Genomic DNA, 13,774 nt, shown 5'->3' with positions numbered 1-13,774 from the left:
GATTTCAAACTCCATGGGCTAGAAATTCGGTTGGAGGGTTTTTAAGGGGCTAAAGTCGGGCGGACGGTAAATTTAGCGCCGGAAAATGGTTAGCGATGGCAGCAACAGAATTTAGTGGTTGCGTCCCGAGAGTGGAGCACTAAGGGAAGCATTTCATACTTCTCTTCGTGCGCTAGGCCGGGTGAGCAACTGAATATACCGTGCTAAAGAGCCGGCTTCGTAGCGCCCTAAGAGAGGCCACCCTGCAACAACAAAGGACCAGAACAAAAAACACAAAAAGCATTCCCTATACATTACTCACCCCAAATAAAGTTAAATAGCAAAAAAAAAATCAATCACAGTTACGTCATGCAGTCATTCCTTCCCTTAGCACCCCCGGGACAGCTCTGCACACCAGCTTTCTCTGGCGGTGTCACTACGGAGTGCTATGGGGTCAGTGCAAAGCAAATTTTGAAAGTGGATCGATACCGGAGCCATTGCACACCGGCACGATGCTCCCAGGCAATATTCCTAAGCGCCGCCAGTACCGGCACACTGAATTTGCCGAGCGGTGCTAATGCCGGCGCTTGCGGCTGCAAACCCTTTAGCCTCCCTGGTTCGACCATTGCGAGGGGCGCAATCCAAATGAATTACTCCCCCCATGTGCTGAAGGACAAGGAGCCAATGCATGGCAGCCAGGACAAGGGTGGCGGGCAAGCAGGGCTTAGTGTGGAATAGGATATCGCAGCTGTGTTTTGGACAAGTTGGAATCTAAGAAGAGAACATGATGGCAAGCCAGCAAATAGGACATGGGTCATCGGGGAGGGTCTGAAATTAGGAATGAATAAAAAAACCTCTCCCTGCTTTTGGTGTTGCATTAGATGAGATCTGGTGCTTACATGGTTGCATGAAACCCAGTGCAATCCGATGTCCTCTTCATGGATCAATTAAACAGAGGCAATTCTGTAAAATGTGAAGTCTAACTGGCCTATCGGTGGTACAGTGGTGTCATTCCACATCCCTGTGTTTATAAACCTTGTAAAGATACTTGAAAAGTACTTCACCAAACAACCGTATACCTTTCAGGTATCTCTTACACTGAGAGACCGTGTTAACAACAGCCTCGTGTGCAGTGTTTGTGAGATTACACACTTGTCAAAAGGTGAAAATTGCTGTTGGTGTTAACTGAAGTGTAGTCTGTAACTGCTATACTGGCAACTGCACGTCTCTGATGATAAAATACTTCCCTGTGCTGTTGCATTCACTTTAAGCTTTTACACAGTTTTATATCATGCTTAGTAACTGCTGGCAAGGTTATTTTACTAGAATAAATATGATATGCCTGGTGCTGTCATCGGACTGTTGACATCCTTCTGTCTCTGTTGCCAAAAATAGCAAGGAGGAGTGAAACATGCTAGGAACAATGTCAGAAACACAGGAGTGACACGTGCCAGAAAACAATGTCAGCATTTTTCACATCTTTGCCAAATTCCCTCATGCATCGAAATCCTTCCATAGCCTCCTGCATTCTTCCTCACAGTTTGTTATGCCCCCTAATTTGGTAACATCAACATATTGTTGCATTACACTGAAGTGTCACATAATCCAGGTTGTTGCTTCAGTGCAGTACTGAGGGAGGCTGCACTTTCAGAGATGCCGTCTTTCAGTTGAGATGTAAACCGAGGCCCTCTCAGGCAGATGTAAAAGATCCTCTGACACTATTTGAAGAGCAGGAATTTCTCAGTGTCCTGGCCAGCATTTATCCCTCAACCAACAGAACTAAAACAGATTATCTGGTAATTTATCTCCCTGGTGTTTGTGAGACCTTGCTGTGCACATATTGACTGCCATGTTTCACTACATTACAATAGAAACTACACTTTCAAAAGTACTTAATTGGCTGTGAAGCATTTGGGGACGTCAGAGGTTGTGAAAGCAGAGCCCCAACACTTATCTCTGGAGTATGTCACTAGCTACTTCTTGCCATCCATTTACTCCTACTTTCTGCTTTCTGTCCTTCAGCCATGCAACTTTACCTTTTAATACCTCTTCTTTCTCAAAAAGTCTCGATTTCTCATCTCTCTCTCTCTCGCTCTCTCTCTATGTTCCTCTCTCTTCAACTCAAAGGTGTGTTTGTCTCTTTCTCCAGATGAAGGGTCTATTTCTAGTCATCTCTAATCCCTCTTTTTCAGGTCCCCAGGAGGGTCTCTCTCCCTCTACTTTTTGGCCAGTTTGACATTCAGAGAAATAGATGGCAGACTGCATGCCCAACAAACAAATGGCTCAACATGCATGACAGACGCAAGAAATTTTATTCTAAAGATTTTCCCATCAAATCAATGTAAAATCCACTTTCACTGCTTGGGTGGTAAACTGGCAGAGTGGATCACCCACCTGTTATAGAACCACCTGAGTTTAATTTCCATTCAAATCAACGTGTGCAGAACTACTGTAGAACTGAAGACAGCAGACATTACAGCCAGGAAATTGTAAGATGGTCAGATCACACTTGAGTGAGTTTAGAAAAACATGCCTGTTGTCCTAACTCAGTGAGAAATAGACGCCCGAATAGCTTACTCTTTCACTGCTGTGTCCACTTGGAGTGTACCATGAAGACTAAATAAACTTAAGGTCTGAAGCTACGTATCGGCACAATGTTTATTTAATGATATCCCATTTTTTCTAAATTGCAAATTATAGAGGTCTTTAAAATTATGATTGGGTTTGATAGAGTAGACGTAGAGAAGATGTTTCCAGGTGTAGGGGAGTCCAAAATAAGGGGCCACAAATATATGATAGTCACTAATAAATCCAATAGGGCATTCAGGGCAAACTTCTTTACTCAGTGCTGAATTTGGAACTTGCTACCACAAGGAGTAGTTGAGGCAAATTGCATAGATGCATTTAAGGAGAAGCTCGATAAATACATGGGGGAGAAGGGAATAGAAGGATATGCGGATAGGGTGAGATGAAGTAGGCTGGGAGGCTTGTGTGAAGCATAAACACTGGCATAAACTAGTTGGGCTAAAAGGCCTGTTTCTGTGCTGTACATTCTGTGTAAGGAAGCTAAAGTTTCTCTCGAAGCAACCAGACCAAGGTTTTTTGGCAAATCAAGATTAAGAGCCCTGACGTAATGAATCGACTTATCAAAGCAAAACATTACTTGTCCTAACTGCCCACATAAAAAATATACAGGTCAGGCTTCAAACTGTGTATTCAGAGATATGGTAGATGAATCGCTGCCTCTCCATCTCCATGTCCGTTTCCCACATTACAACAGTGACTAGACTCCAAAAAATACTTCATTGGCTGTAAAGTGCTTTGAAACGTCCGGTGGTCATGAAAGGCGCTATATAAATAGAAACATAGAAAATAGGTGCAGGAGCAGGCCATTCGTCCCTTCGAGCCTGCACCACCATTCAATATGATCATGGCTGATCATGCAACTTCAGTATCCCACTCCTGCCTAATCTAAGTCTTTCTTTCTTTATGTCATTGGGCATTAAACTCACGCATGGATGAAATGTCAGATGAGCACAAAGGCCCATCATATTGGGAGAGAAGGCCCAGTCAAGACAGCAAGCTCCATGGAAAGGGACAAAATCAATCCCCAAGCCCATGGGAGAGGCTGCCGCTCTGTGGATAAGACTTAGTAAATAGATTTCTAGCATTTTGAAGTGGAGATTTTGTTGTAAATTATTTAAGTTTTTATGTAAAAGTTGTGTAATAAATTATATTTTTCTCCTGATACTGCTGGTTGAGGAAAGATAGCAAAAAGAAAATTTGAGCAACTTGATTATTTGCTTTTGTGATGGTTGCTGCTTGTTGATGAATAGGTTTTCCTAATGAATGAGACTGTTGTTTTGATTGGCTTACAATTAATCAATGAGATTTTTAAGTCAATGAGGATGTTTACTTAATAAATGGAGGTTTTTGCGTCAATTGTGATTTTTTTTTGGTCCTGTGGGTGTGACATTATTGGGGTACGATGTTACAGATTCAAGACTTCTAAGTCTGTAGATTGATGAAGCAAATTAAATTGCATTTTTTTCTCATTTTTATTTTGTTCAAACAATATTTAATTTCCGTTTCTATAGCACCTTTAACATTAAGAAAAGGTCTCAAATGGAAAATGGATGGGGGATGGAGAGTTGCAGGCTTGTGAAAAACATGGGTTTTGAGAAGGTGTGTCGAATTTTGAGAATTTAGTAATTTCAGAGTGAAGCTTTATAATGTGTTTATCACTGCCCATTGTACTATAGTTGAAATTCCAATGAATGACCAAAAATGGCTTGAAATGAATTAACATTTGTTACCTTTCCTAATGTCTATTTTTAATAATAAACTCAAGAGCACTGTATTAATAAATAATTTCTTCAATAATATCTACTATATTTAGCCAAAGTGCTTTGGAGCACAGGGGTTTTAACCTGTAACTGAATACCTCTTGAGTACGTATGGATTTTTCATGCTTTATGCAAATAGTAATTGCTTTTTTAAAAGCTTTTCTGAAGTTCTGAATCTGTATCTACTGCAATTCCTATAAAAATAAGCACTAAGTTTTCAGTAAGATTTGAGCTTCTAAAACACCAAGATATTTTGCTACAAATAAACTGCCAGATTAAGACTGGTTATTTTTCAGTTTGCATGTTGTACAAAGAAAAAGACAGTTCCCCAGTTGACCCTGTTGGCAAAGGCATTCTTTGTGGTACTGAGCCACACTAAAAAGGATTGGTCCATGCTCATCTCAGCCAGTAGGGGGTGCTATAAATGGCCTTGGTATGCCTGGACAAGGGATGGGAGACATCAGCCAAGGTACCTGATCCTGATTTATCTCCAGTGACCCCTGATAGAGGTGCACATTTGTGGATGTCCGATGAGAGCTCCTTTCTGATAGCTCCATGGTCAAATAGACTCCTGACACCGTTATGGATCACACACATAGAATGGTTATCTGGATGAGGTACTGGATGATACTAGACTTCCCAGACAGAGGAAACATCCACCCTTCATCTACCCTGTCAAGCCTTGTAACAATTTTGTATGTTTCAATGAGATCACCTCTCATTCTTCTAAATACTAGAGAATATAGGCCTAGTCTACTTAATCTCTTCTCATAGGACAATTGGGGAGTCTAGAACCAGGGGTCACAGTCTCAGAATAAGGGGTTGGCCATTTAGGACTGAGAGTGTGGTGAAGGTATAATTATTCACACATCTCAATCCTCCGTAGAGGTAGTTCCTTTTGTCAGACAGAAGACACCACTAGGTTGGAGATGCTTGTACTGCCCTGGAGGCACCCTCTAGAGGCTCAACTGTTACCACCACTGCAGAGTTATTATCTATAGCTTTCAGGGTATTGCAGATACATATTATGTAGTGCTGTGCTTCGATGCAACACTCACCCGTGGTCATAAGGAGGGTGTTGTTGGTGCTGGGTATGGTATACTCACATGCCCCAACTCGGTAAACAAACTTGTCTCTGACCGCTCCCAGAGATTCAAATTTATATCCCCCTGGATACATCCCACTCTTGTGTGCCTGTGGTATCATCATTAGGAACTTAAATGTGTCTGCTGGCCCCCCATTTGTGGGTTGGGTCACCAACAGCTCCTGTTTATTTCCCTCTACATTAGTCAGGTCTAAACTCTGGACCTCCCTATACGCATGCCGCGGTACTGTTTCAAATATAATGTCTTCAATATCCGATTTTATACCCTTGATTAAGTCTTGAGTCGGTATGTAACATGCTCGCCCGTTAGACTGTGAGTCGATCGTGTCTGTTATGGCTTTCCCTAGTTCCTCTATTCCCATCTGTATGCTGACCCCCTGCATTTCTACCGTGGTGAGTGCATACTCCGTTCCCCGAGCCACAAACTGTACACCCCTAGCACTCTCTTTTGCCATCCATGAGGCGTAATGATTTATACTCGAGATCTGGTGTGAATTTAGAACTGAATTAGCACTTCCAAACAGACCCCCGACATCTTCCAATATAATACGCCTGTTCTTTCCTTTGAGGGCCTGTATCTCAATGCGGCTTTTATAATCCCCGATCAGCTGATGCAATTTACGTTTGGCCCAGGTGACTGATTCTGATGGTCACTACACTTGGCTTCTAACGTTGGTACTAGGCTGCTGAGATTATACGTTACTTCCAAGTTGACCATAGTGACGTTGTACAACAATATTTTTGGATTCCCTATCCTAATCATGCCATCCTCCGGGGATGATACAGTGGTGGGACACTGTGTCGGCTTCTGGTACCCACATGTCGTTAGATCAAACCATCCTAACGGTTTAATCACAGCGCTACACAATTCCTGACAATATTGTTCCCCACGTCCTGGTTCCCAAATAACTGGGGGTAATTTAGTCCATCCTGATGTGACGTTCAGAGAGCCATTGGTCATGCAGACTGTTGCAGTGTGGTTTTTGGCTGTCACAGTTTGTTTCCACGGATGAGTCCACCTGTCTAGTCTGCTCGCATTATCATATATACCGGTGATGGTTATATGTCTTCATTTGTGTCCATACTTTGTCATGGCTGGGTGCTGCTGTTCCCTCTTCCAGATGGGGGTGACCATCAGCACAGGTCTCCTTTATTCTGACAAGATGGACTTGTAAGGCGAACCGGTTGTCCGGGGGATGATAGTTCGAGTTTACTGCCACAGTTAGGGTCCCAGTATTCTGTGCTTTGTGTCACATTGCATTTGGGACTAACTTTCAATATCTTTATTGTGTGTGTACATGCGGTAACTCGATCCATAATCCATATATTGAATTTCTTTACCCATTCACCTTTCCTTTCCTGTGGTAGTTTCACATACTGTCCTGGGTGCAAAAAAGTATTCTGATCAATGTGCATGGTGGGCGCCTCCCACGCTGTTGGAGTTGTCAGAAAGGTAATCACTGCTGTTGCTATCCACCTAGCCGCCATTGAGCTGTGGATTTATCTGAAGCAAAATAGTTAAGAGACCTGCTGCTAGCCCTCCTCTTGATAGAAACAAATTGTGAATTATATGGCTTAACCTGGGACCAATGTTTCCATCTACTTTCCCCTGGCGTATCCAAGTATACGCATGTATTGCTGGTCATTAGACCATGTAGGGTCCAGACCACCGAGGCGCCAGTCCCGGTTTGGATGGCACTCCCTTTACCATTAACCTGTCTCATAGAAACATAGAAAATAGGTGCAGTGGTAGGCCATTCGGCCCTTCGAGCCTGCACCGCCATTCAATAAGATCATGGCTGATCATTTCTTCAGTACCCCTTTCCTGCTTTCTCTCCATACCCCTTGATCCCCTTACCCGTAAGGGCCATATCTAACTCCCTCTTGAATATATCCAATGAACTGGCATCAACAACTCTCTGCTGCAGGGAATTCCACAGGTTAACAACTCTCTGAGTGAAGAAGTTTCTCCTCATCTCAGTCCTAAATGGCCTACCCCTTATCCTAAGACTGTGTCCCCTGGTTCTGGATTTCCCCAACATTGGGAACATTCTTCCCGCATCTAACCTGTCCAGTCCTGTCAGAATCTTATACGTTTCTATGAGATCCCCTCTCATCCTTCTAAGCTCCAGTGAATAAAGGCCCAGTTGATCCAGTCTCTCCTCATATGACAGTCCACCCATCCCTGGAATTAGTCTGGTGAACCTTCGCTGCACTCCCTCAGTAGCAAGAACGTCCTTCCTCAGATTAGGAGACCAAAACTGAACACAATATTCCAGGTGAGGCCTCACTAAGGCCCTGTACAACTGCAGTAAGACCTCCCTGCTCCTATACTTAAATCCCCTAGCTATGAAGGCCAACATACCATTTGCCTTCTTCACTGCCTGCTGTACCTGCATGCCAACCTTCAATGACTGATGAACCATGACACTCAGGTCTCGTTGCACCTCCCCTTTTTCTAATCTGCCATTCAGATAATATTTTGCCTTCGTGTTTTTGCCCCCAAAATGGATAACCTCACATTTATCCACATTATACTGCATCTGTCATGCATTTGCCCACTCACCTAACCTGTCCAAGTCACCCTGCAGCCTCTTAACTTCCCCCTTACAGCTCACACCGCCACCCAGTTTAGTGTCATCTGCAAACTTGGAGATATTACACTTAATTCCTTCATCCAAATCGTTAATGTATATTGTAAAGAGCTGGGGTCCCAGCACTGAGCCCTGCGGCACTCCACTAGTCACTGCCTGCCATTCTGAAAAGGACCCATTTATCCCGACTGTCTGCTTCCTGTCTGCCAACCAATTTGCTATCCACGTCAGTACATTACCCCAATACCATGCGCTTTGATTTTGCACACCAATCTCTTGTGTGGGACCTTGTCAAAAGCCTTTTGAAAGTCCAAATACACCATATCCACTGGTCCTCCCTTGTCCACTCTGCTAGTTACATCCTCAAAAAATTCCAGAAGATTCGTCAAGCATGATTTCCCTTTCATAAATCCATGCTGACCTGGACCGATCCTGCTTTCCAAATGTGCTGTTATTTCATCCTTAATGATTGATTCCAACATTTTCCCCACTACTGATGTCAGGCTAACCGGTCGATAATTACCTGTTTTCTCTCCCTCCTTTTTTAAAAAGTGGTGTTACATTCGTTACCCTCCAGTCCATAGGAACTGATCCAGAGTCGATAGACTGTTGGAAAATGATCACCCGCCCTTGGAAGCCCTGATCTGAATCTATGTTTAGGGGGACCCCCCACTAAGGTAGCACTTCCTCTCCTAAGATTCTTGCAGCGGTATCGGCAGTACAATTTTGCGTTGGAAAGACCTCTACCCAACTGGTGAAATGGTCTATTATTACCAGACAGTAGGCTTTTCCTGTGCTCTTTGGAAGAGGACCGATGAAATCAATTTGTAAGTTCTCCCATGGTCCCTTCCAACGTCCACATTCCCGCTGCATCTTCCTTTGCTCCGTGCCTCTTCCATACCTCCCTCTGTTCTTCTGACGTATCTTTGCGTAGCTGTACCATGTTTACCTTCTCCGGTCCGATGGCACAAGCTGCCACTAGGTTCGGTGTGGGGGACATATTTTCGGCGGCCTCCTTAGCTCCCATATGAGCCCATTCGTTTCCTTTCTGTATCCAATTGTCCCCCTTTTGATGCGCTTATACCTTAACTACTGCTGCCTCCAGTGAGAGCCCTGCGGCCTCCACCAATGCCGTGACTAGTACTTCATGTTTAACGTAACCCCTTGAGGATGTTATGAACCCCCTTTGGCCCATGAGGCCATATAATCATGGATTACTAGTGTAAATATTCACTCGTTTCCCTTGGCAAGCCCGTAATGCTTCAATAAGGACTACCAGTTCCGTTACCTGGGTGGAATTTCCCCCTTCCAATGCCCCTCGTCGTACCACCCGACCAGCCTTCCTTACAACTGCCCACCCGTGTGGGGTGTACCACTTATAAATCTCTTAGAACCATCGACAAATATTACTTCACATTCCCCTTCGAGTGGGCTATCTCTTACCCCACAACTTTCCTCTTGACAGTAATTATCTCCTTAAATTTCAGTTAGATTTTCCTTTCTCGAGTGTTTCAATCATAATAATGCCCAATATCTTTAACATTTTATTCATCAAGTCAAAAGTGATTCCTTGATGAATTAAAAAAAAAACATGTCAGCGAAAAGGGTTAACTTCTTTCTAAGTTTATAAGAAGGCGGAGCAAAACATTTCACATAAAAAAAACCATATTTTCCATGTCTTTTACCTACAAAACTTCCTCTCTCAATTTTACACATTCCTTTCAATTATTTCTTTTAAAAAGGTATCCAAGCCCAAGATTTTACAATACAATCAAAATGTTTAACAAAGCAAACCATCTCAAACGTCTCAAAATTCCAATTCGAATAATGCCAATCTTTTCTTTTCCTAGCAAAAATCAGTATCAACCTAGGGTGTCTTTACTAATTTTTCAATGTGAAAGACATGTCTGGAACTAAGGACCTCCACACCTTGAAATAACCAGAATTTCAACGTGGCCACAATGAAAGTCGGGTTTTCAGAGGATATTTAACCTCAATACTTCCAATCAAATTCGGACCAATATCTTTTTTTTTATTAAACATAATATCACGAGAGAAACATTAGTTTTTCTTTATCTCATTCATAGTCTAAATTTAGTATCTTTCAACCCAAAGTTATCAATGATGAAGTTTTTTTTGACAAGTCAGTGGGTGGCTCACAAGTACAAAAGTAAGTAAGTACATAAGTAATAGGAACAGCAGTAGAGAAAGAGTCAGGCAGAGAAAGCATGGATTTATGAAGGGGAAGTCATGTTTGACAAATTTGCTGGAATTCTTTGAGGATGTAACAAACAGGGTAGATAAAGAGGAACCAGTGGATGTGGTGTATTTGGACTTCCAAAAGGCATTTGACAAGATGCCACCTAAAAGGTTACTGTACAAGACAAATGTTTACGGGGTTGGGGATAATATATTAGCATGGATAGAGGATTGACTAATGAACAGAAAACAGAGAGTTGCGATAAATGGTTCATTCTCTGGTTGGCAACCAGTAACTAGTGGGGTGCCGCAGGGATCAGTGCTGGGACCCCAACTATTTACAATCAATATTAACGACTTGGAAGAAGGGACTGAGTGTAAGGTAGCCAAGTTTGTTGATGATACAAAGATGGCAGGAAAAGCAATGTGTGAGGAGGACACAAAAAATCTGCAAAAGGACATAGACAGGCTAAGTGAGTGGGCAAAAATTTGGCAGATGGAGTATAATGTTGGAAATTGTGGGGTGATGCACTTTGGCAGAAAAAGTCAAAGAGCAAGTTATTTTTTAAATGGAGAAAGATTGAAAAGTGCTGCAGTACAGCGGGACCTGGGGGTACTTGTGCATGAAACACAAAAGGATAGTATGCAGGTACAGCAAGTGATCAGGAAGGCCAATGGAATCTTGGCCTTTATTGCAAAGGGGATGGAGTATAAAAGCAGGGAAGTCTTGCTACAGCTGTACAGGGTATTGGTGAGGCCGCACTTGGAGTACTGCGTGCAGTTTTGGTTTCCATATTTACGAAAGGATATACTTGCTTTGGAGGCAGTTCAGAGAAGGTTCACTAGGTTGATTCCGGAGATGGGGGGTGGGTGGTGGGGGTTGACTTATAAGGAAAGGTTGAGTAGGTTGGGCCTCTACTCATTGGAATTCAGAAGAATGAGAGGTGATCTTATCGAAATGTATAAGATTATGAGGGGGCTTGACAGAGTGGATGCAGAGAGGATGTTTCCACTGATGGGGGAGACTAGAACTCGAGGGCATGATTTTAGAATAAGGGGCCGCCCATGTAAAACAGAGTTGTGAAATTTCCTCTCAGAGGGTTGTAAATCTGTGGAATTCGCTGCCTCAGAGAGCTGTGGAAGCTGAGACATTGAATAAATTTAAGACAGAAATAGACAGTTTCTTAAACGATAAGAGGATAAGGGGTTATGGGGAGCGGGCGGGAAAGTGGAGCTGAGTCCGTGATCAGACCGGCCATAATCTTATTGAATGGCGGAGCAGGCTCGAGGGGTCGTATGGCCTACTCCTGTTCCTATTTCTTATGTTCTTACGTTCTATGAATAGGCCATTTGGCCCCTCGAGCCTGCTCCGCCATTCAATAAGATGATGGCTGATCTGATCATGGACTCAGCTCCACTTCCCTGCACGCTCCCCATAACCCTTTACTCCCTTATCGCTCAAAAATCTGTCTATCTCCACCTTAAATATATTCAATGACCCAGCCTTCACAGCTCTCTGGGGCAGAGAATTCCACAAAACCCTCAGAGAAAAAATTTCTCCTCATCTCAGTTTTAAATGGGCAGCCTCTTATTCTAAGACTATGTCCCCTAGTTTTAGTTTCCCTTATGAGTGGAAATATCCTCTCTGCATTCACCTTGTTGAGCCCCCTCATTAAGTTATATGTTTCAATAAGGTAACCTCTAATTATTCTAAACTCCAATGTGTACAGGCTCAACCTACTTGACCTACCCACATAAGTCAAGTCCCCTCATCTCTGGAATCAACCTAGTGAAATTTCTCTGAACAACCTCCAATGCAAGGATATCCTTCCTTAAATACGGAGACCAAAACTGCACGCCGTACTCCAGGTGTGGCCTCACCAATACCCTGTACAGTTGTAGCAGGACTTCTCTGCTTTTATTCTCAATCTACCTTGCAATAACGTCCAACATTCCATTTGGCTCGGGCTTGCAATAACCAAATTGAACAGACAGCGCTTCGTTGCAATTTGAAATGATTTAAAACAAACCCACGCATTTTTAATTTAAACTAGGCAAGGCAATTGCAATTTTTTTATTGTATTGAAATTAAGACATTCAAATTATCTCTTCAGCAACTATTACTGATAAGAGATTAAATCTATGCTGAGCAGTCACAGTTAAAATATTTTGAAGAAGAGCAAGTGAGTTATCCCCGGTGCCCTGGCCAATATTTATCCCTCAATCAACATAACTAAAACAGATTATCTGGCCATTATCATATTACTACCTGGATATTTCTGGGGTTTGTAAACTTGGTTTAAAACTGCACTTTAAGTTAAGAGCCCTGAAAAGGTTTCAAATATCTCAGCTGTAACTTCAAGCCTGATGTTTATCTTTTGTAAAACAAACCGTCCTTTGTGCATTTCATAGCTCCATAACTCGTAATCAAAATAAATCAACACCTGCATTTCTAACTTAAAATGTAATTCAACTCTATATACACAATGTACATTTTAAAACTCAATTTATCCACACTTTAAAAAAATTTCCCTCATCCAGCTCTGTCCGAAAAGGTGGGCGGAACTAAAACAAACATACAGACAGTTTTTTTTTTCAAAAGACAGGCTTTAAGACAAATGATATATTCTTTAACTCCGCAAACATTCACAGTCAGGAAAACTTCCACACAAAAACACACACTTTCATATTAACTGAAAACTTAAACTTTTAAATCGCATGAATCTCCTATTCCCGGAGAGATATCCTCTGAGCTCTCTCTCCCAGTCCTACCGACCGTCAGCGAAACTTAACTTGGTTATTCGCGAGGTCCTAAGACCCTGATGTCAACCCTATAAGCCGACTGCAACCGACTTTGTCACGGGGTCCCAGACCCCAGTGGCGAATCTTTAAGTCAAACCACCCCTGGCCCTTACCCGGCCCTCAGCGACCTAAACCTTACGTAACGTTGCCTCTTCTTTCTGACGTGACAGTCATCCCGACTCCGTTTAGTTCAAGATCCTTGGTAGTCTGAGGGACCACACCGTGCCCACAGACCTAACTACTAGGTGCTATAAATTAACATACGCATCCTATTTCATCTGTTGGTCCCGGAATGGTGCCCTGTTTTCGGTACTATCAGCGGATCCTGTCGACTACACCAAGTTGTTGTGGAAATAAACCACTTGGAGTCACGGGTGCACTGTGATATGAGAAATCTTTAATACAAGCATGCAGGGGAGAGCCTTTCATCGTACCAAATACTCTTAAAATTCCAATAGTAGCGCTGGCTCAGTTATACATGATCAGGAGGAAGTAAAACTCCATGGTTGACAAAGATAAGCCCATATAAGGGTGACAGTTGCTTGACCATTAACTACTGATCACGTAAGCTTAAACAGATATCTCCTGTTATCTCGACTGTCTCGGCCTTAAAGCCTTTATGGTTGCCTTTCGTTCCCTTATTTCTACCCAACCTTTAATCGCCCCTTGTTTCAGGGTTTTAGAAACCTGTTTATGTCTAAATTGCTGAAGACTGTGGTTTTAACACTTTTTATCTTACAAATGGCCTA

General features: G+C 42.7%; 1 protein-coding gene across 1 annotated transcript in view; it reads left to right on the top strand.

Moving 5' to 3' along the window:
* The window catches only part of rims2a (regulating synaptic membrane exocytosis 2a), a 1,685,585-nt gene that overhangs the window by 499,303 nt on the left and 1,172,508 nt on the right, over window positions 1–13,774 (top strand). Inside the window, exon 5 of the mRNA XM_070888461.1 lies at window positions 1,421–1,426. Within this exon, the coding sequence (XP_070744562.1) occupies window positions 1,421–1,426 (6 nt within the window). The remainder of the gene's footprint in view (window positions 1–1,420; window positions 1,427–13,774) is intronic.

The sequence above is a fragment of the Pristiophorus japonicus genome, chromosome 1, assembly GCF_044704955.1.
Source record: "Pristiophorus japonicus isolate sPriJap1 chromosome 1, sPriJap1.hap1, whole genome shotgun sequence".
In the NCBI taxonomy this organism is placed as follows: Eukaryota; Metazoa; Chordata; class Chondrichthyes; family Pristiophoridae; genus Pristiophorus; species Pristiophorus japonicus.
The sequence above is the reverse complement of the archived record's forward strand: the minus strand, read 5'-3'. Positions and strand labels throughout refer to the sequence as shown.